The sequence below is a fragment of the Caretta caretta genome, chromosome 7 (assembly GCF_965140235.1).
Source record: "Caretta caretta isolate rCarCar2 chromosome 7, rCarCar1.hap1, whole genome shotgun sequence".
Taxonomy (NCBI): domain Eukaryota; kingdom Metazoa; phylum Chordata; order Testudines; family Cheloniidae; genus Caretta; species Caretta caretta.
The window spans coordinates 65,710,195-65,735,933 of record NC_134212.1 but is presented as its reverse complement, the minus strand read 5'-3'; the positions used below and the strand labels follow the sequence as shown (position 1 = coordinate 65,735,933).

The following is a 25,739-nucleotide window of genomic DNA, read 5'->3' as shown; positions in this document are numbered from 1 at the left end:
GAAAATTACAGAATTACAAATCTCAGCATAGATCTAGATTATAACTTCTGTTCTGTGACCTGCATCTAAGATTAGAATCTGACAGTTAGCTGGCAGAACTAAAATTACAACTGGATTTAATGCCAGGATGTTTTGAAACAAAATACTTCAAATTAACAAGTCTTGGCTGGAAGTTAACCTCTTCTTACAGTGACCTGATGAATGGATGTTTATAGCTGTCTGAGGGAATGTGCACCATTAGTCACTGCTGAAATTTAAAAAACAACAACAGTGATTCAGCCACGTAAACCTCATGTGTGACAACCCATTCGGGAGACTGTCGTGTAATTCAGCTCGATAAATATGTGATTAACTCATTTTAGAAAATAATATTCAAAATGTAATGCAAGATACTTTTCATATGTACCTTTGATTTTTTTTTTAAAAAGGCATATTTCAAATGTGTTGGATTGATCTGTTGTGATGTATCAAGGGGTATTGAATTGTTTTGTCACTCAGTACAGGTATTACATTCCAGATTCTTTTTGAATGTCAAAGCTGTTACATGAAGTTTAATGTCTTCATGAATTTTTGTACCATCTTGATCCACAATGTTTGGGCATGGATTCTATCCTGGCAGCTGACTTAGTGAAGCTTGAGAGACTGTCTCAAAATGTCTCAGGTTTTCCATGTTTTATTTTGGGCTTATCCTGCATCATCAGTGGTGGCAAATAGTTAACTAAAGGTCAAGTTATTTTAAAAAGAGAGTCAATTGTAATACTTTGCAAAACAGTGAATGTATATAGTTAGGGTGTGTGTGTGTGTGTGTGTGTTGGGGAAAGCGGGGCGGAATTCTGAAGCAGCTGCATTGTTGTTCCCGGTGTAGACTAGCAAAGCTGCTACGTGCACTGATGGATCTTATTCCAGTTTCATCCATGCAATAAGCTCCACCATTGTCAATAACAGCTTTGCCCATAGTAGGGATTTGCAACACTGAAGCCACACTAGGAGCTGGCAACCAGTGTCTGTAATTGGGACAAATATCCAGTGTAGACAAAGGCCTCTCTATCTGCTGCTACTTATTTCCCATAAAATGTCTTCCACTTCTAGCACCTTGACTTGTTGGTGACTCTGTTGACAAGTATGTAAGGGCCTCGATCTTACAAACCAGTCTGCATTGTCAGATCCCTGCACCCTGTCAGTCTGAGTGAATTCATTGGAGCCTCATGAGGCAGCATGCAGGACTGCAGCTTGGGTGTTTTTGTTTTTTTTTTAAACAAAATTCTTATGCATGGTTTTTATCCATTTAGCCTGGCTAATTACAATGAACATATATTATTTGTTCAAGTCTTGAGAAGTTATCTGACAATCTAATCCAAATATTTATATTCTTATTAGGTACGACAGGCAAAGCATCATCCCCACCACCTGTCTTAGACACAAGGCAGATGAATGAGAAACTAGAGACTATTTTATTCCAGCTCCGCCAGGTTACACGTGAGAGGGATGAGTTACGCAAGCGCCTTGCACTTTCATCTCCTGGATCAACCTTTGATGACTGCAGGTAAAAATATATATATATTATATTTGAATATGTCTTTAAGGGGTGTTGTATGTATTTTGGTTTTCATGAGTTACATGGACTGCCACTCATAGCTAAAGCAGTTAGCAAATAGATTGCAAAATGTGTTTATACCACTCCCAGAATGTATACACCTGGCACTAATATTTGTTGCTGACTCATGTGGATGATGAAAAGATATAGCTTTGTAGTTCCTGGGTGTTACCTCAACAGAAGACAAATGTCTCCTATAGTAGGGCATTTTTCAAACCCACTTTGCTGTTGGGCTCAAATGAGGGTTGGCAGCACTCCAGTCCATGGAAATTCATTTGTCATTGGGTATGAGTCCATTCTCCACAGACCTGAGTCTCCTCTTACCTTTGGAGTTTTTGGAGGGACTGAGACCTACCACAGGGTCCTATGTCTTCTGGGGAACAGTGTTCTCCTAACTTCTTCCTGGGATCCGCAGGGGAAACTGGGTAACCACATGTAGGATTAAGAGCCACTTATTACTGCACATTGCTTCTGAGCTAATGATTAGCAAGAGAGGGGTGAACAGCTCTTCCACTCCAAGAGTTCTGGTGCGAGAGTATATAAAACACTTGCAAAACCCACTTGTCCACAGTGAATGGGCAACTTAGGGCTGGAAAGTTACTGCCTTCTTCCTTGGAGAGGACGGGTGGAGAAGTCATGGCTAGTGTTATTGAGGAGGGGAGGGGAAAGGAAAGGCAGTGAGCAGAATGGATAGAGCTGCTTCTCCTTACAAAGGAGAGGAAGCCAAGGAGCAGAGCAAGCTCCAAACTACTTCTCTTTGGGAGTAAGAGAGGAGGCCAGCAGCTTTCTGTGTGAGAGCAGGGCAAATGGACTAGCAGCAGCAATAGAGCCCTGCATAGAGAGATGGCCCGGCATAAAATGTCTTGTAGGAAAAGGGGGCTCCCCAGCACTAACTTACTGGGGATACAGCATATACTGATTGTAGGGGCTGCACACTGTTAATGTGCAACTCTCCACTGAGCAATGCTGGGCACCCACAAATTTAAATAATTAGTGCCGCCCCCAATAAACTAAGCCTGGGCGACCCCAATATTCATTGTTTTAATTGGAAGAGGGGGCTGCCTTGCAATCTGCTGTTAGGTGGGAAGCATTAATTCAGAGTGCGGGGGCCTCCAAGGTAGGTGAGTGGAGATGGGGAAAGGGTTGGTTTATTTTGGAGGAATGAGAATGTGATCCTATAGAAACATGGGTTTGAGGGGCTATGCTAGTACAGGTATTTTCTACTAATGCTAGTAGACTCAGTCGTCGGCATAGAACTTGTCAGGGAAATATGTTGAGCCCTGGAGTAAATTAGTCCCACGGCCACTGGATGCTGAAATGCATTTACAAAACACAGACTTCTTGGGGAGGCCTGAGGCAAATCTTGGTCTGCGCCTCAGTTTCCCCATTTGTCAGTGGTGCCTATTGTAAAGGGGTCTCTGCTAACCTGAGTATTAGAAGCAAGACTGTTAACTATGAACTTTCAGACCTTCTGAACATTTTCAGGATTTGAACCCGTGAACTGGAGTTGAAAGACTGTGTTTGCCATTATCAATCCCTGAGCCAGCCATTCTACCTACCTCACAGGGGTGCTGTGAGACTTACTTAACGAGCATTAAACCCTTTGAACTTCTGTCACATATTCTATCAAAGGATCTCCAAAGCATTTTTGTGTATCATTTGACCCAATCCTGAAGCTGTTGTTAAGTTTTCACTTAGGCAGAACTCCCATTTGAAGCAGACGGAGTTTGCCTGAGTTAAGGATTTGGCTGCCTGACTACCAGTATTTTATAATAATAATTTCTTGTAACATAAGTCAGGATATTATTATAAGGTTCTGCTTTTAGAGTGCCAAGTTTTTTTTTTTTTTTTTTTGAACAAGAGATCAATCCACTGCTATAGCTGCAGGAAATGTGTGCAATGGAAAATATATTTATAAGCTTTTTACAGTTTTAAGAACAACTTTTTAAAAATAAATATTGTGGTTGACCAGTGTTTAAACAGCCTATATTAAAGAGGGATAGGTACTAGTTTCCAAACAATTAGAGAGATTTCAGAAATAGAAAATGAATAGATTGAGTTGACTTCACTTTCATTCTTTAAAAAATAAATAAATCTCCTTTATAGTACTTTTTCATATTGTTTTTAATTTCCATTTTGCAGTCCTTCCCCATTGATCTCTGTAGGACCATAGGGTTGGGCCCAGGTATTGTAAGTAGAGCTGTGTGTATATACATCTCTCTCCTCTTCCCCCCTCGGGCTTCAGTGCCCAAACCAAAAAGAAAAAGTAAAAAATTATAACATTTTGTTTGACCCGGAAGGACATATTTTTCTTTTGTTTTTGTGGTTTTGCCTCTTTTCGATTTTGTTAAAAAATTTGAAGTACAATTCATATGAACAGTTGTTTCAAATGAAAAAGTTAAAACATTTTGTTTTAAAAATGTTGAAACAAAACATTTTATTTTTCAGATTTTTTTTTTACAGAAACAATTTGTCAAATTCTTTAAATGTTTTGGTCAACCCAAATCTGTGTGTGTTTGATGAAAAAATGTTTTGTACTTAAACTTTCCCCCAGCTCTAAATGTAAGCTTTTTTTGTTAGCTTTTGTTCTACCTAAAGGCTTGTGCTTTTCCTTCTGTTTGTGGGTGTACACAGGTAGTATTGGCAAACTGAGATCCTGGCCTGTCATGATGCGGGGGATTAAAAACACTTCTATCAGAGTGGAGTATGCTGGGAAAGAGGAGTGGTTTGTTTCCAAAGTAGGGTACATGCTGCTATGCCAGCGAGTGCTAGCCGAACTTAGTTTGTATTTCCTTGCTAATGTGACCAGATTCCAGTCTTGCCCTGATGTATACTGAAGGCAATCCAATTGGAATCCAAAGGGAGTTTCAGGGGGAGTTATTTAGTAGAACCTCAAAGTTATGAACACCTCGGGAATGGAGGTTGTTTGTAACTCTAAAATGTTCGTAACTCTCAACAAAATGTTATGGCTGTTCTTTCTAAGGTTTACAACGGGACATCGATTTAATACAGCTTTGATACTTGTGCAGAAGAAAAATGCTACTTTTAACCATCTTAATTTAAATGGAACAAGCACAGAAACAGTTTCCTTACCTTGTCAAATCTTTTTTTAAACTTTCACTTTATTTTTTTTAGTATTTTACTTGTAACACTACTGTACTGTACTTGCTTTCCACCCCCGTCTCTGCAGCTGCCTGATTGTGTACTTCCGGTTCCAAATGAAGTGTGTGGTTGACCGGTCAGTTTGTAACTCTGAGGTTCTACTGTATATGAGTCAAAGCAGGATTTGACCTGTAATTCGTACACTTTGGATTTATAGATTTGTTTATATGCTGTGAAACTGACATTTCTATAAAATATAACACATCTCTTTAATTAAAATAATCTCCTTGCTCTAGGGAACATAGTTCTGCAACTTGGGGCAAAGTAAAATTGCCCAGATCTGAACTCTGATCTGACTGCTGTATAGTTTTAAAAGGATGTGTATTGCTGTAACAGTTTGATCTTTGATTTTTTGATCTATAATATAATTCCATCTGCATTTCCACATTGCCTTCGGTTGGTGGGGCTTAAACCTCTAAAATGGCAATATAGAACATTCTTCTGTTTACATCTGGACCAGCTATCTTTGCATCATTGCAGTTAGCAGAGTAGCAGCCGTGTTAGTCTGTGTCCGCAAAAAGAAAAGGAGGACTTGTGGCACCTTAGAGACTAACAAATTTGCCACAAGTCCTCCTTTTCTTATTGCGGTTAGCGCCACCTTTGGGTAGGTAGGTTAGATTGTGTACACCTGCAGTATTTCTGTGTGTTTATTTCCAGCTGAGTCTTTGTAAGGTAAGGATTCTAAATATTAACTTCAGCGGAGTTGGAGACACTGGACATTCTTTCTTCACTTTACAGGAAAAAAAAAGGTTGTTTGCCTTTGAGACAAGCTTATCAGTTGCCTTTTTGTTGAATCTCTCACACTGAAATATTTTGCCGCATGTACATTTCTGATTACAAGCTTAATATGAGCATGTGTTTATTAGACTCAATAAGCATAGTGTATTCACTGGGATTTAAACTGTGGTTCAATTAACATCATTTTAATTACTCTGTTGGACAGATGGTGTCTGCTTTCAATAATTTCACCCTAAAGCCTCATTTAAGTCATACTTGGGTTCTGAATGCTTCTGTCAGGGGCATGGATAAATGTAGAATGACATTTATTTTTGGTAACTTGGATTAACATTTTGAAAAGGAAATACTCTCTAACAGTTGATAATGCTGATAACTCATACAGCACTATTAATATAGGGGTATTCTGCTGCTTGGCATTCTTGATGGGAGAACATGTAAAAATAGTGTACATGAAAGTCTGGCTTCGTTACTGGAAGTTCATCTGTAATGTGAAGTTCAGTTTTAAATGCTGTTCTGATTTGTCAGGCAAGACGGTTGTTCCCAAGACCAGTTTCATGTTGGGAGAGGGGAGTTAAATGCTGAGACACAATTGCTCACTTTGAGTTCTTCAGTCAAAATATAGCTCTATTCCTTAAGTAAACAAATAAAATAAAAAGGCACGTTAGTATTGCTCACATACTCCTTGTTAGTCTGTGAATCTTATGTGATCAGTATTTTATTTTTACTACTCTCACCACTGCAGCTGTGCAAAGACCACTTCCATTCTTCCTCATCAATTGAACTGCCAGCTAGATTTCAGTTCCAGAATCCTTACTGCTGTTTATATCTGAAGCAGAAAGAATCCTGATTACTTTTCAGGCTGAGCTTGCAGTGCTGCCATTTCGGGCGTGGGGAAATGTGATCTAAACTGGCAACTGAACAAATTTGATAGGAGACTAAATGGGTTCAAAAGAATCAGTGAGTTTCACTCAGCTCTCTTCATTGCCTACTGCAGCGTTTCCCAAACTTTTTTGGCCACGGAACATTTATAATATTATTTTGTAGTCATTTGGTTTTCAAATTAAAAATTGTGTTATTTATGCTCAAATATATTTTATTTTATAAAACAAAGCAAAAATACAAATTTAAAATAATTTGAACTAACAATTTCGAACTGGAAAGCGTGTATAAAGTAGTCCATAAATCAAGTGCAAGAGTCAAAATTAAATTCTAGATTCTTTCACGGAACACCTATTCACATCGTGTGGAACACCAGTGTTCTGCGGAACACAGTTTGGGAAACGCTGGCCTACTTGTTAGTTTCATTTTTAGGGGACCCAGGAGACAGGTCATGTGACTATCAAATGTTTCATTGTGAAACCAGAAAACTCAGTCTTGGAAAAACATTGTGGCTATCCAGAGATAGCAAAGAGTTTAATTTAGAGTTTCTACGGAAGTTTAATGGGCCAAAAACACGTTAGGACAAAATACTGCTAGTTTGGTTTGTTACCAACACTAAAATTAGTAGTTTCACACAACTAGAGGGTTTCCTAACAAAAACTTCCCATTGCCCCTTAGCTCAGTAAATGAGTTGTGTGAGAATTCATGATAAATTAGTCCAACAGCCAGCCAAGGTAGATGTTTTTAGTTGTTTTCATCTAGTCATTCTGATATCATTTTAAATTCCGGTCTCTGAAGTAATCCTTGATTTAGAGTGGCTTGTAATTTGCACATCTCATTAAAGGCTATTAGGGGTGTGGTGTTCTTCGAGTGATTACCCATATGTATTCCACAATAGGTGTGTGTGCTTGCCACGTGCACCGGTGCTGGAAGTTTTTCCCCCAGCAGTACCTGCAGGGGGAGCACCCCAGGGACCCCTGGAGTGGTGCCTCCATGGCGCGGTATAAGGGGAGCTGCCTGCTCCCCCCACCCTCAGTTCCTTCTTGCTGCCGAGTGAAGGTGCATCGGAACTGTGCTGCTCCAGCTTTGCTGTAGCTCATCCCCAGAACTTTTTAGTTTGTTCAGTGCTAGTACCTATAGTTAGTTAGCTGTTACAGTTAGTTCATTTAGTTAGAGTACCTGGGCTGGGGCATGCCACGTGCCCAGGGTTTTAAGGCGTGCGACACTTGTAGGCGATCTATGCCAAGGAGTGATCCACACGCGGACTGTCTACTCTGTTTGAGTGAGACCCATATCAGTGATTGTTGGAAAATTTGAAAGTCTTTTAAACCTCGGACTAAGAGAGAGAGAGACATTAGGCTCCGGGCCACTCTCATGGAGTCGGTGCTGGTCCCGGCTCCGGTGTGCTGCTCCGAGTCGGCATGAAGCACCGCAGCATTGGTACGTGGCGACCTTCCAGTGCCTTCGACTAGTCGGCACCGTGCCCCGTCTATGGGGCATAAGAAGGCTAAAAAAGTGCCTTCTTCGCAGCGGCACTGAGGTAACTGGGGGCAGAGACTAGACCCATGTCAGGCAGTCCTCGATCCCCTTTGGCCTCTAGATCTCCAACTCACGTTGAGCGGAGTAACCCAGCCACGTAGGACCAGGCCTCCCCGGATGTCTGGATGCCATCCATGCTGGGGGCCCTGCAGGTGGCCAAAGACGGCATGACCATGCTGGTACCAGGAGCACCGCCGGTGTCGGTCCCCGCTCCAGAGGTAAGCCACCTCTGGGTTCTCAACAGTCGCCCCCGGCGCAGCACCTGTCTCGGTCATGGGAATGTTCCCGACTCGTTCTCCACCCAGTGACCGTTTGGGATGCAGTCCACGTGGCTCGTCCTTGACTCCCACCAGACTGTCTGGTTGGGTACCGTCTGACTGGGACTCCTGGCACCGCTCCACGCCACGGAGCGATTACCGTCGGGACCGAGGCAGACATCACCAGAGGCCCTCGTCTCACAGGGGTCACCGCAACCGGTCGCGGCATGGATGTCTTCGCCGTTCCTGCTTGGAATCCCACTCCAAGTCTCCGCCAAGGCACAGTGCCGCAGCCCAGGGCGTAGATCGCCAGCACCGCACTGTCATGGGTCCGCCCGTTGGAGCAGTTCGCAGAGCAGCAGATACAGGCAGTACTGGTCCTCCACATCGAGATCGCGGTCCTGTGGGCGACGCCCCTCCCGGCACCGCTGTTCCTCCCGGTCCCGTGACAGTGGTAAGTCATTCATTAGCCTGGGCTCCGCTCGTAGTTGCCCTTCCATGAGGCAGGCCAGCCAGGCCGAGCACCTGGGGCCGTCGGTGCCACAGCAGGTGCAGAGGCACCGGGCCCAATGGCCGGCACAGGCCGGTGAGGGCCTGCTTGGTAGCCAGAGCCTCAGAGGCGCCGTTGGTCTCTCTCTCCAGGCCCCCAAGGAGAGGGTTGGTGGGACGTATGTCCTCGGCACCATGCCCGGAGACCAACCAAGTGGTGGACCCTCCATTGCCGGTGGATATCCAGAGCACCATACTGGCTTCCTCTCCCTCCCCGGATGAGGCGATAGCAGCCCTGACCCGCTCCATCCCACAGGAGGACTTCAAGAACTTTTAAAATGGGTGGCATCGAGCCTTCACCTCCAGGCAGAGGAGCTGGAGGAGTCCTTGGACTCCCTGTTCAGTGTACTGTCATCTTCGGCACCAGGCAGAGTGGCTTTGCCCCTCCATGAGGGGGTGGCAAGGATTTCAAATGCCCTGTGGCAAACGCCGTCTTGCCTGGCCCCCATCTCAAAGAAGGCAGAATGCAAGTACTTTGTACCGACCAAGGGGCACGAGTACCTCTACACCCACCCAACACCCAACTGCCTGGTGGTCAAGTCGGTCAACCACAGGGAGTGGCAGGGCCAACCAGCCCCCACTCTGAAAAATAAAGACTCAAGGAGGCTGGACTCTTTTGGCAGAAAGGTTTATTCATCCTGGAGTTTCCAGTTGCGGGTGGCAAACCATCAGGCTCTCCTGGGCAGGTACAAATTCAACTTGTGGGGTTCGCTGCCCAAATTCGAGGACTCCCTCCAGGAGCACAATAAGAAAGAGATCAAGGAGCTGGTGGAGGAGGGTGCAGCTGCTGCCAGGGCGTCCCTGTAGTCGGCGTCAAATGTGGCAGACACGGCAGTTCGATCCATGGCCTCGGTGGTGGCTTCTGCTGTCCGGGCTGTCCAGTGAGGCGCAGTCGGCCATGCAGCAGCTCCCGTTTGACGGCAAGGCTCTGTTTGCCGAACAAATGGATACACAGCTGCATGGCATGAAGGACTCCCGCATGACTCTGCAGACTCTGGATCTTTGTGTTCCAGCTCCGGCCAAAACTAAGTTTAAGCCACAGCAGGCCCCTGCTCCGGCTGCCCTGCCTAAGTACGAGGCCGTCTACAAAAAGTCGAGAGACTATAAGAGTATGTCTACACTTCGAAATTGTTGAATTTTTGAAGTCGATTCTTTTAGAAAGCGATTTTATACAGTCGATTGTGTGTGTCCCCACTTAAGACCATTAAGTCAGTGGAGTGTGTCCACAGTACCAAGGATAGCGTCAACTTCCGGAGCATTGCACTGTGGGTAGCTATCCCGCAATCTCTGCCGCCCATTAGAATTCTGGGTTGAGATCCCAATACCTGATGGGGCAAAAAACATTGTCGCGGGTGGTTCTGGGTACATGTCAGGCCTCCATGAAAGCAACGGCAGACAATTGTTTCGTGCCTTTTTTCCTGGGTTACCCATGCAGACGCCATACCACGGCAAGCATGGAGCCCACTCAGCTCACCGTATGTCTCCTGGGTGTTGGCAGATGCGGGACTGCATTGCTACACAGCAGCAACTTATTGCCTTGTGGCAGCAGATGGTGCATTAAGGCTGGTAGCCGTCCTCATCTCCTGAGTGCTCTTAGCCGGCCTCGGTGAAGTTGGTCAGGGCGCCTGGGCAGACATGGGTGCTCCTGGCAAATCTTGGTGAGGTCTGTTGGGGCACCTGGACATAAATGGGAGTGACTCAGGTCATTCTCTTCTTTAAGTTTTGTCTAATGGAGATTCAGTCCTGCCTGGAATATTGGCAGAGGCATATTGAGCCTTCCCCCCTTCCCTCTCATCAGCAGGGTCCTGGAGAAAGTAAAAATGGACAAGGCACGGGTTCTTCTGATTGCCCCAGCAGCATTGGTACGGGATCCTCATGGGCCTGGCAGTGGCTTCACCGCAGGCTTTGCTGCTCCGCCTGGACCTGTTCTCCCAGGACCAGGGCTGCCTCCTCCATCCCAACCTAGCAGCTCTCCGCCTCACGGTGTGGCTGCTCAATGGGTAGGCGGGGAGGAGTGGATGTGTTCGGAGGGGGTCCAGCACATCCTTCTGGAAAGTAGGCGGTCCTTCACATGCCGCGCCTACTTGGCGAAGTGGTCCCAGGTCTCCAGATGGGCTGCCAAGCAGGTTTCCCCAGTGGCCGCCCTGTTCCAGCTTATCCTGGACTTCCTCCTTCACTTTAGAGCCCAGGGCCTGGCGCCCTCGTCTGTCAGGGTGCACCTGGCGGCCATATTAGCCTTCCATCCGCCAGTGCAGGGACACACGGTGTTCTTCCATGGTATTCCTTAAGGGATTGGACCATCTTTTTCCATATGCTAGGCCTCTGTCCCACCGTGGGACCTGAACTTGGTATTACGGGGGGGTCTCACGGGGGGGTCTCACGAAGCCCTCGTTTGAAACTCTGGTCACGTGCTCCTGGTCTCGCCTCTCGTGGAAGGTGGCCTTCCTGGTTGCTATCACGTCGGCCAGGCAGGTCTCGGAACTCAGGGCCCTAACCTCCTAATCCCCATACACAGGTTTTCATAAGGATAAGGTTCAGCTCTGCCCACACCCCACGTTCCTCCCTAACGTGGTCTCTGCCTGTCACTTGGGCCAGGACATTTTCCTACCTGTCCTCTGCACCAAGCCACATGCGTCCAGTGCTTGATGTGCGTAGGGCACTGGCCTTCTATCTGGAACGAGCTAAGCTGTTCAGGAAGTCCTCTCAACTGTTTGTTGCCTCAGCTGAATGCATGCGGGGTCGGTTGATTTCCACCCAGCGCCTCTCCCACTGAATCACCTCGTGCATTCGCACCGGTTATGATCTGGCGGGTGTTCCCCCGCCACCAACTGTAAAGGCACACTCGACTCTGGCCCAGGCTTCGTCGGCTGCCTTTGTGGCCCACGTCCCTATCCAGGATATTTGGTCTTTGATTCACACGTTTACCTCACACTATGCGATTGTCTCCCAAACCAGGGATGACGCCGGGTTCAGCAGAGCCATACTTCGTCCCGGGGATCTGTGAACTCATCCCACCTCCAACAGATATAGTTTGGAATCGCCTATTGTGGAATACCCATGAGCAATCACTCGAAGAAGAAAAGACAGTTACCTTTTCCATAACTGGTGTTCTTCGAGATGTTTCTCATGTTTATTCCATATCCCGACCTCCTTCCCCTCTGTCGGAGTTGTCTGGCAAGAAGGAACTGAGGGTGGGGGGGGAGCACACAGTTCCCCTTATACCATGCCATGGAGGCGCCATTCCAGGGATCGCTAGGGTGCTCCCCCTACGGGTACTGCTAGGGGAAAAATTTCCGGCACTGGTGCACGTGGTGAGCATGCACACCTATTGTGGAATAGACATGAGCATCTCGTAGAACACCAGTTACGGAGAAGGTAACTGTCTTTTTCTTAAAAATGATCATGGATATTTTATGTGAATAAAATAAAACTCCTGGAGTATTTAGTAGAAGCATGTCTGATGTACACACTTTGACATCTTTATATCCTTCATTTGTAATATCATAAAATATAATCATAGCACTTCGACAGATGTTGAATTTAGCAGCATGAAGTGGATAAATTATGCTTTCACAGATGCATGCACTTGTTACCCATTTGAAATTCACTGAGGAGATCAGGGCTGGCAGGCTAACCCAGGAAAGCAGAGTGAACTGAGACTGACTGAATTATGTAGCAGGAAAGTTTTTTTTTTTATTCTGTAAAATAATGCTGTTGTCTCTGGGAGAGGTATCTGGGTTGTTAATATAACTTTTGAGTTCTTGTTAAAGAAAATAATCTGTTTGTAATAGTTACATCTTTTTACTCTGTGTGTGTGTGTGTGCGTGTGTGTGTGTATGCGCGTGCATGCGTGCACACTCACACTGTTTTATAGAGAGGAAAGATTGTGTAGTAGTTAGGGTGCCAGTCTGAGAGTCTACAGAGCCAAGTTCAGGTCCCTGTTCTGCCACAGAGCCTGTGAGACTTTGGGCAAGTCACTTGGCCCTGGTCTACACTATGAACTTAAGTTCGTATAACTATGTCACTATAGGGTATGGAAAATGCACGCCCCGAGCAATGCAATTATACCGACCCAACTCCCAGTGTAGATATTGCTACAGTGTTGATAGAAGGGCTTCTCCCGTCATCATAGCTACCACCTCTTAGGGAGCTGCAGCCCTGTAAGTGTACATAAGCCCTTGGTATCTCTGTGTTTCCATTTCCTATCTGTAAAACCGAGATAAGTATTTCTACCTCGCAGGGGTATTGAGGATAAATAAATTCAAGACTGAGAGGTGTTTAAATATTATAGTAAAAGTGCCATTATAAGTACTTAAGAGCCTCCTTTCTTCTAGGGTGTAGATCTTGCTGCGGTTCTTCATAGGACCTCAAATCCATAAACCCTCCCAAAAATACAGCTTGTGCCAAATGTGATAGTTGGCTTTTTAAGTGGGATATTCCATAACAAGCTCACTAAACCTGTCCTCTGTGATCCATACTGACTACCACTTGCTTTCTGGGCAAAATTTTAACCATGTTAACATTGTAGCTTAGAAAGTCTAAGTTGTTTTAATTCTTTCCTATGTTCTTGAGGCTGCCTCTTTCCTCACGTTTCCACAGTATTTGAGATATTTGAACTCTGGTTTACATGGGGCTGCTAGAGCGTGTTTTAACTGAGGGGCGCTCCAGTCCCAAATGTACACCTCACCCTCTAGTGCACCAAACCCTAGAGGTGGTGGCTTTCAGGGTAAGTTGCTATCCTATTTTTTTCAAGGGCAGGGGCTTGGCTGGGTGGGGTTTTAGAAGTGACCTGCTGCAAGAAGCATTGAATGAATTTGTAATTGTGTTCAATTAAAAAAAACAACAAACTTTATGCATGTCCGAAGGGACTTCTGATAGCACACTTTCAAAATCTAAACGTGCAATGGTATTCTGTATGCAGAAATTAATGGTGCAGAAGGAGAATTGCCTTTTTTTCAGTTGCAGCATATTGACCCAGGGTCAGTCTTGAATAATTAATTTGTCACTGTAATAGATTCTAAATAGTGTAACTTCTTAAAGCAATATCTCAAGATTTGGAGTGATTGCTTGCTAATAGTAACTGGACAGTCACTTCACAATATTTCTGCTGATGTAATAATTGAAGTCTGGTTTTATTTTTCCCTTCCATGGCAGGCCTAGTCCAAAACCAAGTCATGATTATGAACGATTGAAGATCCAGTGTATGAAAGCCATGTCGGACCTACAGTCTCTACAGAATCAACATACCAAGACACTAAAAAGATGTGAAGAAGCAGCCAAAGAGGCAGATTTTTATCAGTAAGTAACGCACAAAAGGTAGGGATGAAAACTTTCTTTCTCTTCACTGGTTCAGGAGCAGTGCTTAGACAAGTTTACTAGTGCTGTAAGTATTAGTGCTGGTCTGCCAAAAGTGTTTCATTCTGGCTGATGGTGAGATATTTGCTCTTTTAAAATATGGCAGTTTTAAATTACATCATTCTTGTTACCATCTTGCTTTTCTTATTTTTTTAATGGCAACATTTTGTGAACTTCTACAGTCAAAGGTTTTTATTATTTTATTTCACCTATGTTGAAAGGTAAAGTTCCCGTGATTTCAGAAGGGGAAAAGCATTGGTTTTGATCTTTAGGGATCTTTTAGTAGCAACTTCTAAAGCCATGATGGAATTGTGGTTTAGTGGTGTGGAGCAAGGCAAACTAGTTACTAAAGTGTGATTGAGATTGGATATTTCATGACACGGCCAGTCTAGAAATAAAAGGTGGGATTTTAAAATAGGTTCTGCATTGGCCTGACTCCGCTTCCATTGACATCAGTGGATGTTTTAACACTTTGAGTTAGACCATCAACGAGTACATGTGAAAATGTGGTGAAGTTGTGGGGAGAAGATGCCAGCATTTGCTTCTAGCACTGATGATGATCAAGATATTGGGCTTGAAACCGGGTACTGGTGCAACAATGAACGTGACATGTACGTGATCTTAGACCAGTCTAATTTTTATTAATTGGAAAGGTATTCAGCTTAGCAGAAAAAAATGAGGCAAATATAATATTGGAAGTAGCTTTAAGGCTACTGTTCTCTAATGGCACACAATGCACAATTGATAAGTGTGTAACAATCTGGGAACAACGTCTGATTTGGCTGGCTTAGTACTGTCGCTCTTACACCATCAGCAGGCAAAATTTGAAAAAAATGTTAGTAAGAAAATTCACCATGTGCAAACTAAGTGAGCTGCATGGCTATTTGCCGAGGAGATTTGTTGATCCTGTCTGTCCACTTGATTTTGCTATGGAGGAACAATAGAAGATCCTTGCAACACACTATTTTACCCCTTTATACCTTTGTCGTTATCTAAGGATCCTTCAGAGGTGGTTTGTTTCTTATTTATTAGATGTCAGTTCCACGAGATCACAAGCCTGAGACACTCTGTCCTTAGTGCTCTTTCCAAGTTGTTCTGCCTGCTAATAAATTCTAGATGAAGCTACAGATGTCTTTATTTTTAGTTAGATTCCTGTAGCTGCTTTTTCTGTGTATGTGAAAGGCTAATGTAAAATGTTTGCACTCCTTGAATTGATGGTAGGGTTTTATTTCCCTTATTTGCAAACCACAGTTCTATAATCTGTGTGATTATAATGTTGTGTTGTTTTTGTTTTATATCTGTATGAAGGTATTTTAAGGATTTAAATTTTACTTGTTGGGGGCAAAAGGCTGTTGAGAGTGATTATTCTGTTGTAATTGCACTCACATACACAAGTAACTAAGAATATTATTTTCTCTGAGGAACAGCAATTTTGGTTTTTACATAAGACAAATACAAGGCAATAGCAAACTTTTATGCTTGCACTAAGTACTCTATAAGACTAGGTACTCTGTGAGACTATCTGGCCAGCAAAAAAATAGCATTTTTTATTGTCTCAGAGGTAAGCCCACTTTTCCCCAAAATGAACTTTTATTAAGATTTGGATAAGTAGACTCCTTACCTGCCACTTCAGATAGACCTGTGATTTTCCCCTCCCTCCCCACATAGAAGCTCAAATTAAAAACACATCCTTGGGCATGTTTCCTGCAATGTCATCTCTTCTTTTCCTCCCGCTCCGTTCAGCATCTTGCACGTCTCCTTCCTTTGAAGATATTAATACTGGAATAAGAATTGTGGGATCCACCAAATCCTGCGGTCTTTTTGCGTCCTGGTTTCTTTGCATTTAAAAATCTCACATTTCAGGATAGAGTATGCTCAGCAGTGTTTCCCAAGTGGGGAATGTGAGACATCTTGGGTGCAATGGCAGCTAAGGCCCAGCAGGAATCTTGTCTGCCATGTCTGTTAAGCACCTTTTGACTGGTTTCTCTAAGTTGAATGAAGACTAGTGGGGAGTTTGAGGCCTATTATTAGGGTGTTAGGGATAGGTGTTTCAGTGAACGACGGCTTGCCAAGGAATTTACTAAGTTTCGAACCAAGCCGTACTCAAGTATAGATACACTTGCTCTATGAATTTATCTTAGTATGTGTCCTGCAAACTCTGAGGTTTAGCAAGTTTTGGATGCTGAACCAAAACCTTGAAAGTTTGGCACTACCCTGGTTTCAACAAAACATTTATCCAAGTTGACTTGTGTTTTCAAGTGATCAGTAATTTTGGATGTCTAATCTGAGACACATAATTTTGGCCGATTCATAAAATCATGTTTGTCTTATGAATTATTCTTGAAGCTATTTTGGAAGAGAGTAGGTGGAGCTCTCTAGTCGGGGTTGATTTTAACATTGTATTAATTGTGGTAGCATCTCAGAGCCGCAGTCATGGTCCAGGACCCCATTGTGCTAGATGGAGAACAAATACAGAAAAAAACCAAGCCTGCCCCAAATAATTTATAATCCAAGTAAAATCTGAATAGCAGATGCTGAGATCAGTCAGTCCCAGGTGTAAGGATTGCATATATTTAGTCTTGTAAAAATAATTTACCAAAGGCTTAATTTTTTGCCCAAGTTATTTCCACATTTTTTTAATTTGATGATTTCTATAAGCTCTCCATTGGGTTATTTTGTACAGGAAATGTAGCTCACTTCTTAAGAAAGGAGTGGGAGTACAAGGTGTGCTTATAATATAGAAAAGTGTACAGATTTTTTTTAAAATTGTAAATATGATTCCAATCACTTTTTTTTTTTTAAAAGAGAAACGACAGACAGCAGCAGTTTTATTACAGGGACTTTGAACAGTTTCCTGGTATGTGGGAGAGTTAGGTCTGAATCACTTTGTTTCAACAATAAAACCTGGCCACATCCTATTGTCCTTCTTTTCTCTAAACTGCAACTTAATACCATTTAATTATATCTCTTGGTCTGCTCCAACAGCAATCTGCTCTAAAGTTGGGCTGCTGCACTGAATTAGAGTTTGAATTATATCCTCAATAATGTGACTTAGTTGTGATTTTAAGTGTGAATATACACTTGTCAACTATTACAAGCAATATACCCAATTTGGTATAACAACTGGTAGCTTTACAACAAAAAACAAAAGCAAACAAGCAGAAAGCTTTTTCTACTCTATTGATGTTTTGTTCTATCATATTGTATTGTGTTGTTCAAGTGTTGTTCAAATATGCTGCTAATTTATTTTGCCTAGAAGATCTTGTATGCCCAGTGACACAATTTCTGTGCCTCTTGAGCAGTTTGCTTGTTGAGATGGTCTACAGGGGGCGGGGGCTGCTTGTTCTGCATAAATCTATAATATATCTATTTTAATGCTGCACAGGGCTTTCAAATCACTTAACTCCAGAAGGTCTCTGGTTGTGCTGCCTGTCTTTCTTCAGTAGGATTTAGCTGGCACATGGCATTTGGAATATTCAGATCTGAAGAAATGAGTCAGTTAATTTCATCTGCCTTTTTTAATTTGAAACTTTGATTTGGTTTGATATGGATTAGTGCATCGGCATGAAGAGGGCTTCCTGGAAAGTTTGCATCTAAGTGCTCTTTCTTTGTGGCATTCTAGTACCTTGCATAGTCGACTGCTGAGTGACCAATCACAGCTGAAGGAGGACATGGATACCTTGAAGAGGAAGAATACACAACTGGTGCGAGAGCATAACCATCTCCAACAATCATGTGAGGAAATGAAGAGACTTCATGATGAGGATCAGAAAGAGATAACAGACCTACGCAGTCAGCAACAGCAGGTAGGCTGTAGCTCTTGTCATGAATACTGTGAGCAACTGTTTAATGTTTTCATGGAATGTAAAGCATTGCATGGCTGGCCTACCACTTACCTTTCTTTTTACCTTTGCACCAATTGGAGTAATGTTCCCTATACACCATATATCTGACAGTGCAAGTCACAAAACTGCCATTTAAAACACAATGATAGCGTGTGCATTTAATTGTCGTTGTTCTCTGATAAGTGACTCTCTAAAATTGACCTTGTGTGGGGTTCCTTCTTCCTTGTGTTTTAGTGACTCTGGATCTCATGTCTTTTAGTTGGAAAAATCTTTTTACTTTTAAAACCTGCTAGCCCTGCAAACTTGGATCTGCAATATGAAATGTCTTTCAGCATCTAGTAGGATGAGGAGTTGTACTACTTACCTCTCCCAAAAAAACAAAAAGGAGACTACTTATTCTCTGGTAGTTTAGCAGCATCAGCTGGGACTGACTGTGTGGGGGGGAATTTTGGCAGGGGGACATGCAAGGGAGAGAAAGGGTATGGATCGGTGTGGATTGAGGTTATATATGAGTGGATTTGGGGGGAAGGAGAGAACGGTGTGTGTGAGAGGGGGAATAAGGACTGGAAGAGATGAATAGGCTCATAGACTTTAAAGTCAGAAGGGACCATCATGATCATATAGCCTGACCACCTGCACATTGCAGGCCACAGAACCTCACCCACTCACTTATGAACTAGACCCCTAACCTCCGGTGGAACTACTGAAGTCCTCAAATCATGATTTAAAGACTTACACCAGTTTTTAAACCTGTAAGTGATCTGTGCTCCATGCTGCAGAGGTTAAAAAACAAAACAAAACCCCAGGATCTCTGCCAATCTGACCATGGGGGAAATTCCTTCCCGACCCCAAATCTGGAGATCAGTTAGATCTGAGCATGTGGGCAAGACCCACCAGCCGGACACCTGGGAAAGAATTCTCTGTAGTAACTCCGAGCCGAGCCTCCCCATCTAGTGTTCCATTACGGGCCATTGAAGATATTTGCTGTTAGCAGTTGCAGGTACGTGCCATTGTAGGCAGTCTCCTCGTGCCATCCCCTCCATAAACTTATCAAGCTCAGTCTTGAAGCCAGTTAGGTTTTTTGCCCCTAGTGCTCCCCTTTGGAGGCTGTTCCAGAACTTCACTCTGATGGCTAGAAACCTTAATCTTATTTCCAGCCTAAACTCGTTGATGGCCAATTTATATCCATTTGTTCCTGTGTCCACACTGGCGCTTAACTTAAACAACTCCTCTCCCTCCCTGGTATTTATTCTGTAATGGAGAGACTGTGAGGATAGGAAGGAGAAAACACTGTGCAAAGGGAGAAACAGGGAGAGTAGGAAAGCAAGGGAATCCATTATTAGACATTACAGACAAGTTAGATTCAGGGACAACTTAAGGAACATATGAAAAGACTTGCCAAGACATTCTTTTCATGTAATAGATATTTTCTCTCATATGCACAGATGATCTAGACATAGAATATATGGATTATTATCAGTTAAAAAAAGTCCACATTCTTTTAAACTCCCCTCAGTCAGCCAGAGGCAGATATTAAATATACCTTTGAGACATTACTCAAAGTGCCTGTGTTTGTCTGCACCTACCAGCCCAGCCTTGCTCTTACAGATTGGTTGCCCCTCACAGGTACCTTTCTTTGTGTAGCCTTAGAATCCAGTGTAAAATCTGTTTACCAGTGAGTTGTGGATTACCTTGTTTATAATTGCTCTCTATGCTCCTCTCCTTGTTTGCCAGTAAAATAAAAGGGAGTTGTCCCTTAGGATCTTGGTAAAAAACAACTGGCTGTTAATTTATCTGTACTAGTAGGAAATTTTTTGAAGCGTCAGTTAATCGTAAAGAGGAATTGGGATTACATAAACTGTTAAATAAGGAGGAAGTTTGACATCAACAGACCCAAATGTCTGAGTTTAACACTGATTTATACATTGAAGGGACATGGTCATTTTAAAACTTCTATATTTTAAAAATGGGTGCCTAAACTTAGGCTCCTAAATTCGTATTTAAGCCCCTAAATAAGAGGCCCAATTCTCAGAATTGCTGAGCGCTCAGCTCTGTGCATCTGTTCCAAAGCCCTTTGAGTCAGTGGAAATACTGATTGCAGCCTGTCCTGAAAAGACAATGGATATGACTACTTTTGGCTTCATGAGTACTTCGGGTGGAGGTGTTTTGGTTTGGTCTGTTTTTTTTTGGAATAGGAATTTATATATAAATGTTACCGTAACCTCATTTCAACCCTTAGACAAAATTTCAGCCTTAAGAGACTTATTATTGAATTACATGCCTCTTACTTTAAGGGTTTACAATGAAAACGTAACACAAGTTTTTGCCAGAATAACGATGAATCAAAGCATATCTGCACTGACTTGATAATTTTGGGCACATTGTTAATAGTTAACTGTTGATTGTTTATTCATCGTTCTTGAACATCACATCATACTCATAGTAACAAAGTTGAGCGCTTTTTTAAGTAAAACTGTTAAGAGTTGACCCTTTCCTAATATGAAGAAAGAACTCTGGATAATTATAAGCTTTAGTCATGCTAAATCTAATTTAAAGGCTTATGATAATGAAAAAAGAATGGCTTTTGTCCCTTGATCTTTAGGTATTTCTTGGGACAGGAATAGCTGTGGGCATGCAAAAGTCCAGCCTGTGTTTATATTTGGAAAGTATCACAAAAAATGAGTGGAAGTTTTTCTTTCTCCCAGTAACACCTTTAAAGGTTAGGGGAATGATTGAACAAAGTTTGGTTATTTAGGTTCACAGACACTATTCATTTAGAACAATGCTACAGATTGATTAATGCTTTTAAACTTCAAACTTAAAAAAAAAGAGCTTTTCAAGGATGAAAGAATGGAAGAATGAATTAAGCAGTCTCAACACCAAGTTGGTTGGTGTTTTAATCGTAGTAAAGTTCACATGCTAGGGATAAAAATAGGCAAGAGGGCTGGCAGAAAAAAACAACCTGGAAGTGGCAGTGAGTCCACCGTTCATTTACAGAAAAGGGATCATTCAGTTGGAACAGTTACGGTAACTTGTGGAATGGCCAAATAGATGGCTTTGCCTAACTCTGTGGGCTGATTCACGAGACAAACTTTAAATTTAAATGGTTAAGCTTCAGAAGCAAAGTCGATACAAACAAAAATAATTACTTGCCAGACTTGAAGGGTAAAAGTCAAAATAAGCTATAGAGACTGAGGTGTTAACAGTGTTTTTAGTTTTTGTTTTGTTTTTGTTTCTTTGTGGGGTTTTTTGTTTTTGTTTTATTAACTTTGTATTTTGTCTTGCTCGTTTCCTCTGATATCAGGTTAACTTGAAGGGGTGCTCCTATATATCTGTATATGTGAAACAACTAGGACTGCAGAAGTTTGGATTTTTATTCCCTGCTCTGCTACACTACAGATTCGCTATGCGAGTTTGGTCAAGTCACTTACCCTTTCTGTGCCTTAGTTTCTCACTCTGTAAAATGGTAATGTGAAACCTAAGGTGCCACAAGTACTCCTTTTCTTTCTACCACAAAGTGCTATTCAGCTTTAATGTTTGTCCAGCAATTGGAGATTCTTTGATTGGAAGCACAGCATAAAGTCAGTGTTATTACTATTATCTGTTTTTTCAAAATAATTTAATATTGTGCGAACGTCATCATTACCCTTTTCAAGGAAATTTTGTTAAATTCAGACAATGAGGAACATGCATGGCTCCTTTTCTTGGTATGTCAGTGTGAATCATGTTGTTCTGAAGGAATGCCATCAGTCTTATCTTAGTCTTTGTCATTTTGAATCTGGATTAATCTAAATCTATTTTTGATGGTCTCTCTGATGTGTCATGCCATCACCAGACTGTAGCAAAACACAGTAGCCCAACTGCTTGAGAAACAAAACTGTTAATCAAATGACTACTACTGTGTGGGACTGTCCTTGATTTCCTGAACAGCAGCTGACTGGCCTTTAAGTTTCTATTGTTCGCGTATGAGGTTTTCGTTGCCATGGCTGTATCCTAGGGTCCAGCTTGGACTATTTTCTCTTCCTCATATTGGGGCTTTGGATGGGAGATTTTCCTTATTACTATGATTCCTGTTTGTGGCATTTTCACTTTTCTTCCCTTCCTCCCTCCAAACCCCATTTGCATTTTAGAGTCTTTATTTTAAACTTAGTCAAACTCCTGCTATCTTTGGATTAGTCTTTTCTCTTTCTGCTTACTTAATCTGATAGTTGTTTAAGATTATTGTCAATGAGAAGGGGCCCCATACATTTTAGGCTGTGAGAAGATGTTTGCTTCTGTCTGAGAGCTTCAGATATTCAGCTCCGAAGTTTGGTTTCAGTACCATTTCTTTTTCTTTTTCAGTAAACTTTGTTTTTCTTAGACGGTTCAGTGATGGTCAAGGCCCCATCCCTACCCATTAACGGCGCTTAAGCACATGCTTAATTTTAAACACATGCTGAAGTCTGCTATTTAAAAAGTGTGCTCCCCTAAATGTGGGTGGACAAAAGAACGTGCTGATGTTATTTCCTGAATCACATCCTAAGGCCTCAGTTCAGCAAGGCACTGAATCATGTGCCTACTTCAAGCATATGAGTAGTGCCCCAGAAGTGAATGGGACAGCACACAAGCTTGAAGTTTGGCACCTGATTAAGTCATTGCTAAATTGGGCCTCTGTTATGTCCAAATTGTCAAGTTGACTTGGAACCAAACAGCTCAGAGTTCTTGTCAGTTGGGTTTTTGTATCTCTAGGTTTGTTAAAGGGGACAGTGTCAGGATAAAAATCATACTGTTAGGAGCCTCACTTTCTGACCTGTGTGGTTGTGATGTATAAGATTAGCTTTATCAAGCTGCAGTCTGGGTTACTGGTGATCTATAGAGAACTGGCAGTCATATAAAGTTGGTAGCTGCTACTCATTTCCAGCTTCTTCTCCAAGCATCTAGGCTTTTCAGTGTAAAGAAGAGCCTGAGTGTGTGTAGAAGCAGCAGGAATTAAGGAGTCAGCAATGACTATAATTAGGGCTCCGTGTCTGTCACAGAGGTCACGGATTCCGTGACTTTCCGCAGCCTTCGTGACTTCTGCAGCGGCCAGTGTGGCTGACCCCAGGGCCTCCCAAGCAGCTGGCCCCAGGGACAGCCACACCGGCTGCTGCTGGAGCGGCTCTGCAGCCACTTGCTCGGGCTTGCCCATAGCCAACTGCTCCGGTCGCTGCTTAGGTGGCCCTGGGCAGCTGGCTCTGGGGACCCCTTAAGCAGCGGTCCCAGGGGAAGCTGGAATAGCCACTGCTAGTCAGCCCCGGCAGCTGGTGCCACTGCCCACCCCTGGGCAGCGACACCCCCCACCCCAAGATTTAGTCATGGGTATTTTTAGTAAAAGTAAAGGACAGGTCAAGGGCTGTGAATTTTTGTGTATTGCCTACAACCTGTCCGTGACTTTTACTAAAAATACCCATGACTAAATCATAGCCTTAACTATAATTGCCAAGGGAGTGTTGGGCAATTGCAAATGGTATACTAGTAGTCTGTGTGATCATGAACAGGAGGGGAAGTGATCCACAAGGTTTCTCTCTGTATTTGTGGTCCTTGCAACGAAACTGTCAGCAATCTCTCAGAGCAGTGGTGGGCAACCTGCGGCCCACGGGTCGCACACAGCCCGTCAGGGTAATCCGCTGGCAGGCCGCCAGATAGTTTGTTTACGTTTACACGGCTGCCCGCAGCTCCTAGTGGCCACGGTTCGCTGTTCCTAGCCAATGGGAGCTGCGGGAAGTATTTTATGAAAGTATTCCTTTTAAGTTTCTCTAGTACCCTCCTCAAATGCATCTAAACTTTAGGCTAGATTTGACCCTTTTAAACATAAAACTCACAATATTTTTGGGAGCAAAATAATCTAGCTATGGGTAGCTTTCTGAACAAATGCTTCTTTACTAGATGTTTTTAAGATGAAATAACTATGTATACTGAAATGCATGACTGGATGGAAATCTTACCCAGACTAGCCTTTCATCTTTTGAAATTTAAGTTATATGAGTTTGAATTGTTGTTGTGAGTGAGACTGGTAAAATGAGGTATTAATCACTATTATCACAGCTTCCAAAGTTATGTTTTGGGGTAGTGCTTTATAATTTGGCAGCTGAAATGTGGAAAAGTTATTATCAGTATTTGTTCAACTAGTAATAGTAAACTAAGTTAGATATCTCCTTGTCTAATGTTGTGGTTTTTTATTTTTTTTTTAAGACCCATGTGTTAAGACTAACTATTGGTACCTTTTTTGCCCTTTTTATTTAGATTGCTTGTCTATAGCAAAGCAATTTTTATAGGACTATTGATACTGTCATGTTTTTCCATCTAAATGTATTGAATGTGAGTATTACCAGCCTGAAGCTAAGAATCTTGTATGTAGAGATTTCCTTTTCAAAATGGCCTAATTCAACTTAAATGTTTTTTCATGGACACTGAGTTTGAGGAGAAAAGTAGCGAAGTAGTAAGCAAAAAACGTTAAGTAGTTTTCATATTTAACAGGTCTCCTAAGATATTCATACTATTTAAAAACAAGTGAAAAGTCTCTTTTACATGTACCTCTTACTGAAATTATCCTTTTGTTTGTTTGTTAGGTTATGAAACAGAATGGATCCTCAGAGATACTAAATAAACTCTATGATACAGCAATGGACAAGCTAGAAGGTGTGAAAAAGGATTATGATGCGTTAAGGAAACGGTACAATGAGAAGATAGCAAGCCACAATACAGACCTTAGCCGGCTAGAACAGACTGAGGAGGAGAACAGGCGTCTTCAGAAGCAGATTGACATGTTAATGAAACAGAGGGACACAGCAATACATGTCCAGCAGCAGTATTCCTCCTCTCTTAGAAGGTATAGGCAGCTTTTGGTGACTTGCATGTACATTGTGTAGTCGATACCAATTCTGCTGCTGAGTGGCATTTTAAAGAGATGGTAACATAAGCCAGTATTTTTCTAAACATTTGTGTATCTACAGTGGAAGGCACCTTAGTCAGTATGTAAAAAAAACAAAAAGAACTCCACACCCCCCCCCCCCACAACTTCAGGGACTAAAAATCATTGAGAGGAAATTATTGCCCTGCCCAACCTTTCCCAGGATTATGTTTTTATGTATGTAAAATCCTGTAAAAACTGTCCTTCAGTTCATCTAAGAAAACTTGTGGTTCATAGGGGTTTATTCTTTCTTCTCAGCTGTACTTGACTCCTATCTAAGGGGAGTCAAATGTCCATTCAGGGGTACATTAGTTGTTGTCAAACCTGAAAGGTTTGGGGCTTTGTTTGCCAGGTTTAATGAACTCGACTCAATAGATGATGAATCCATTGTAGCATAAACATAGGCTGCCAGGTAGAGTTCTTGTTCCTGGAGTGGAGTTTTAGCTAATGAAGAGGGCCCCAGGCCTAGAGAAAACCTTCATGGTGCTGTAATGGTATCTCAGACTGTATGCTGATCTCCAGTGATGCTGCAGCCTGACGGCATCATGGGTTAGAGTCAGCTGAACAGAAGTCAGTGAGGGTGTGTCTTCACTAGGAAACTTCTGACCTGTTCTTTAGCAGGGCTACCAGCTGGGTAAATGCCGGCACAGAATGGGCACAGGCATTTTTAGCATCATGTCATCTAACTCGACCCTGCGCATGGCTTACGCTAGATCTTGAATGGGTTACACCACTGCTTAAAAGGGGATAAGAAAAGTACAAGTGTAGAGAAGACCTGAAAAGGATGTGTGTAGGTGAGTTGGGGGTGCCCAGAGGTGGATTTACAGTGAAACACAGGGTGCCCTGGCTCAGTGGGGGCAGAAGCTTGGTCCTGCCAGCTTCTGGGGCTCCTA

The 25,739-nt window shown here is 42.7% G+C and overlaps 1 protein-coding gene across 2 annotated transcripts in view; it reads left to right on the top strand.

The window, feature by feature from the left end:
* DLG5 (discs large MAGUK scaffold protein 5) overlaps positions 1-25,739 on the top strand; it is a 186,176-nt gene that overhangs the window by 101,352 nt on the left and 59,085 nt on the right. For both annotated transcript variants that reach the window (XM_048856845.2, XM_048856846.2), the window contains exons 3-6: positions 1,378-1,543; positions 13,873-14,016; positions 17,696-17,879; positions 24,506-24,765. In XM_048856845.2, the coding sequence (XP_048712802.1) occupies positions 1,378-1,543; positions 13,873-14,016; positions 17,696-17,879; positions 24,506-24,765 (754 nt within the window). The remainder of the gene's footprint in view (positions 1-1,377; positions 1,544-13,872; positions 14,017-17,695; positions 17,880-24,505; positions 24,766-25,739) is intronic.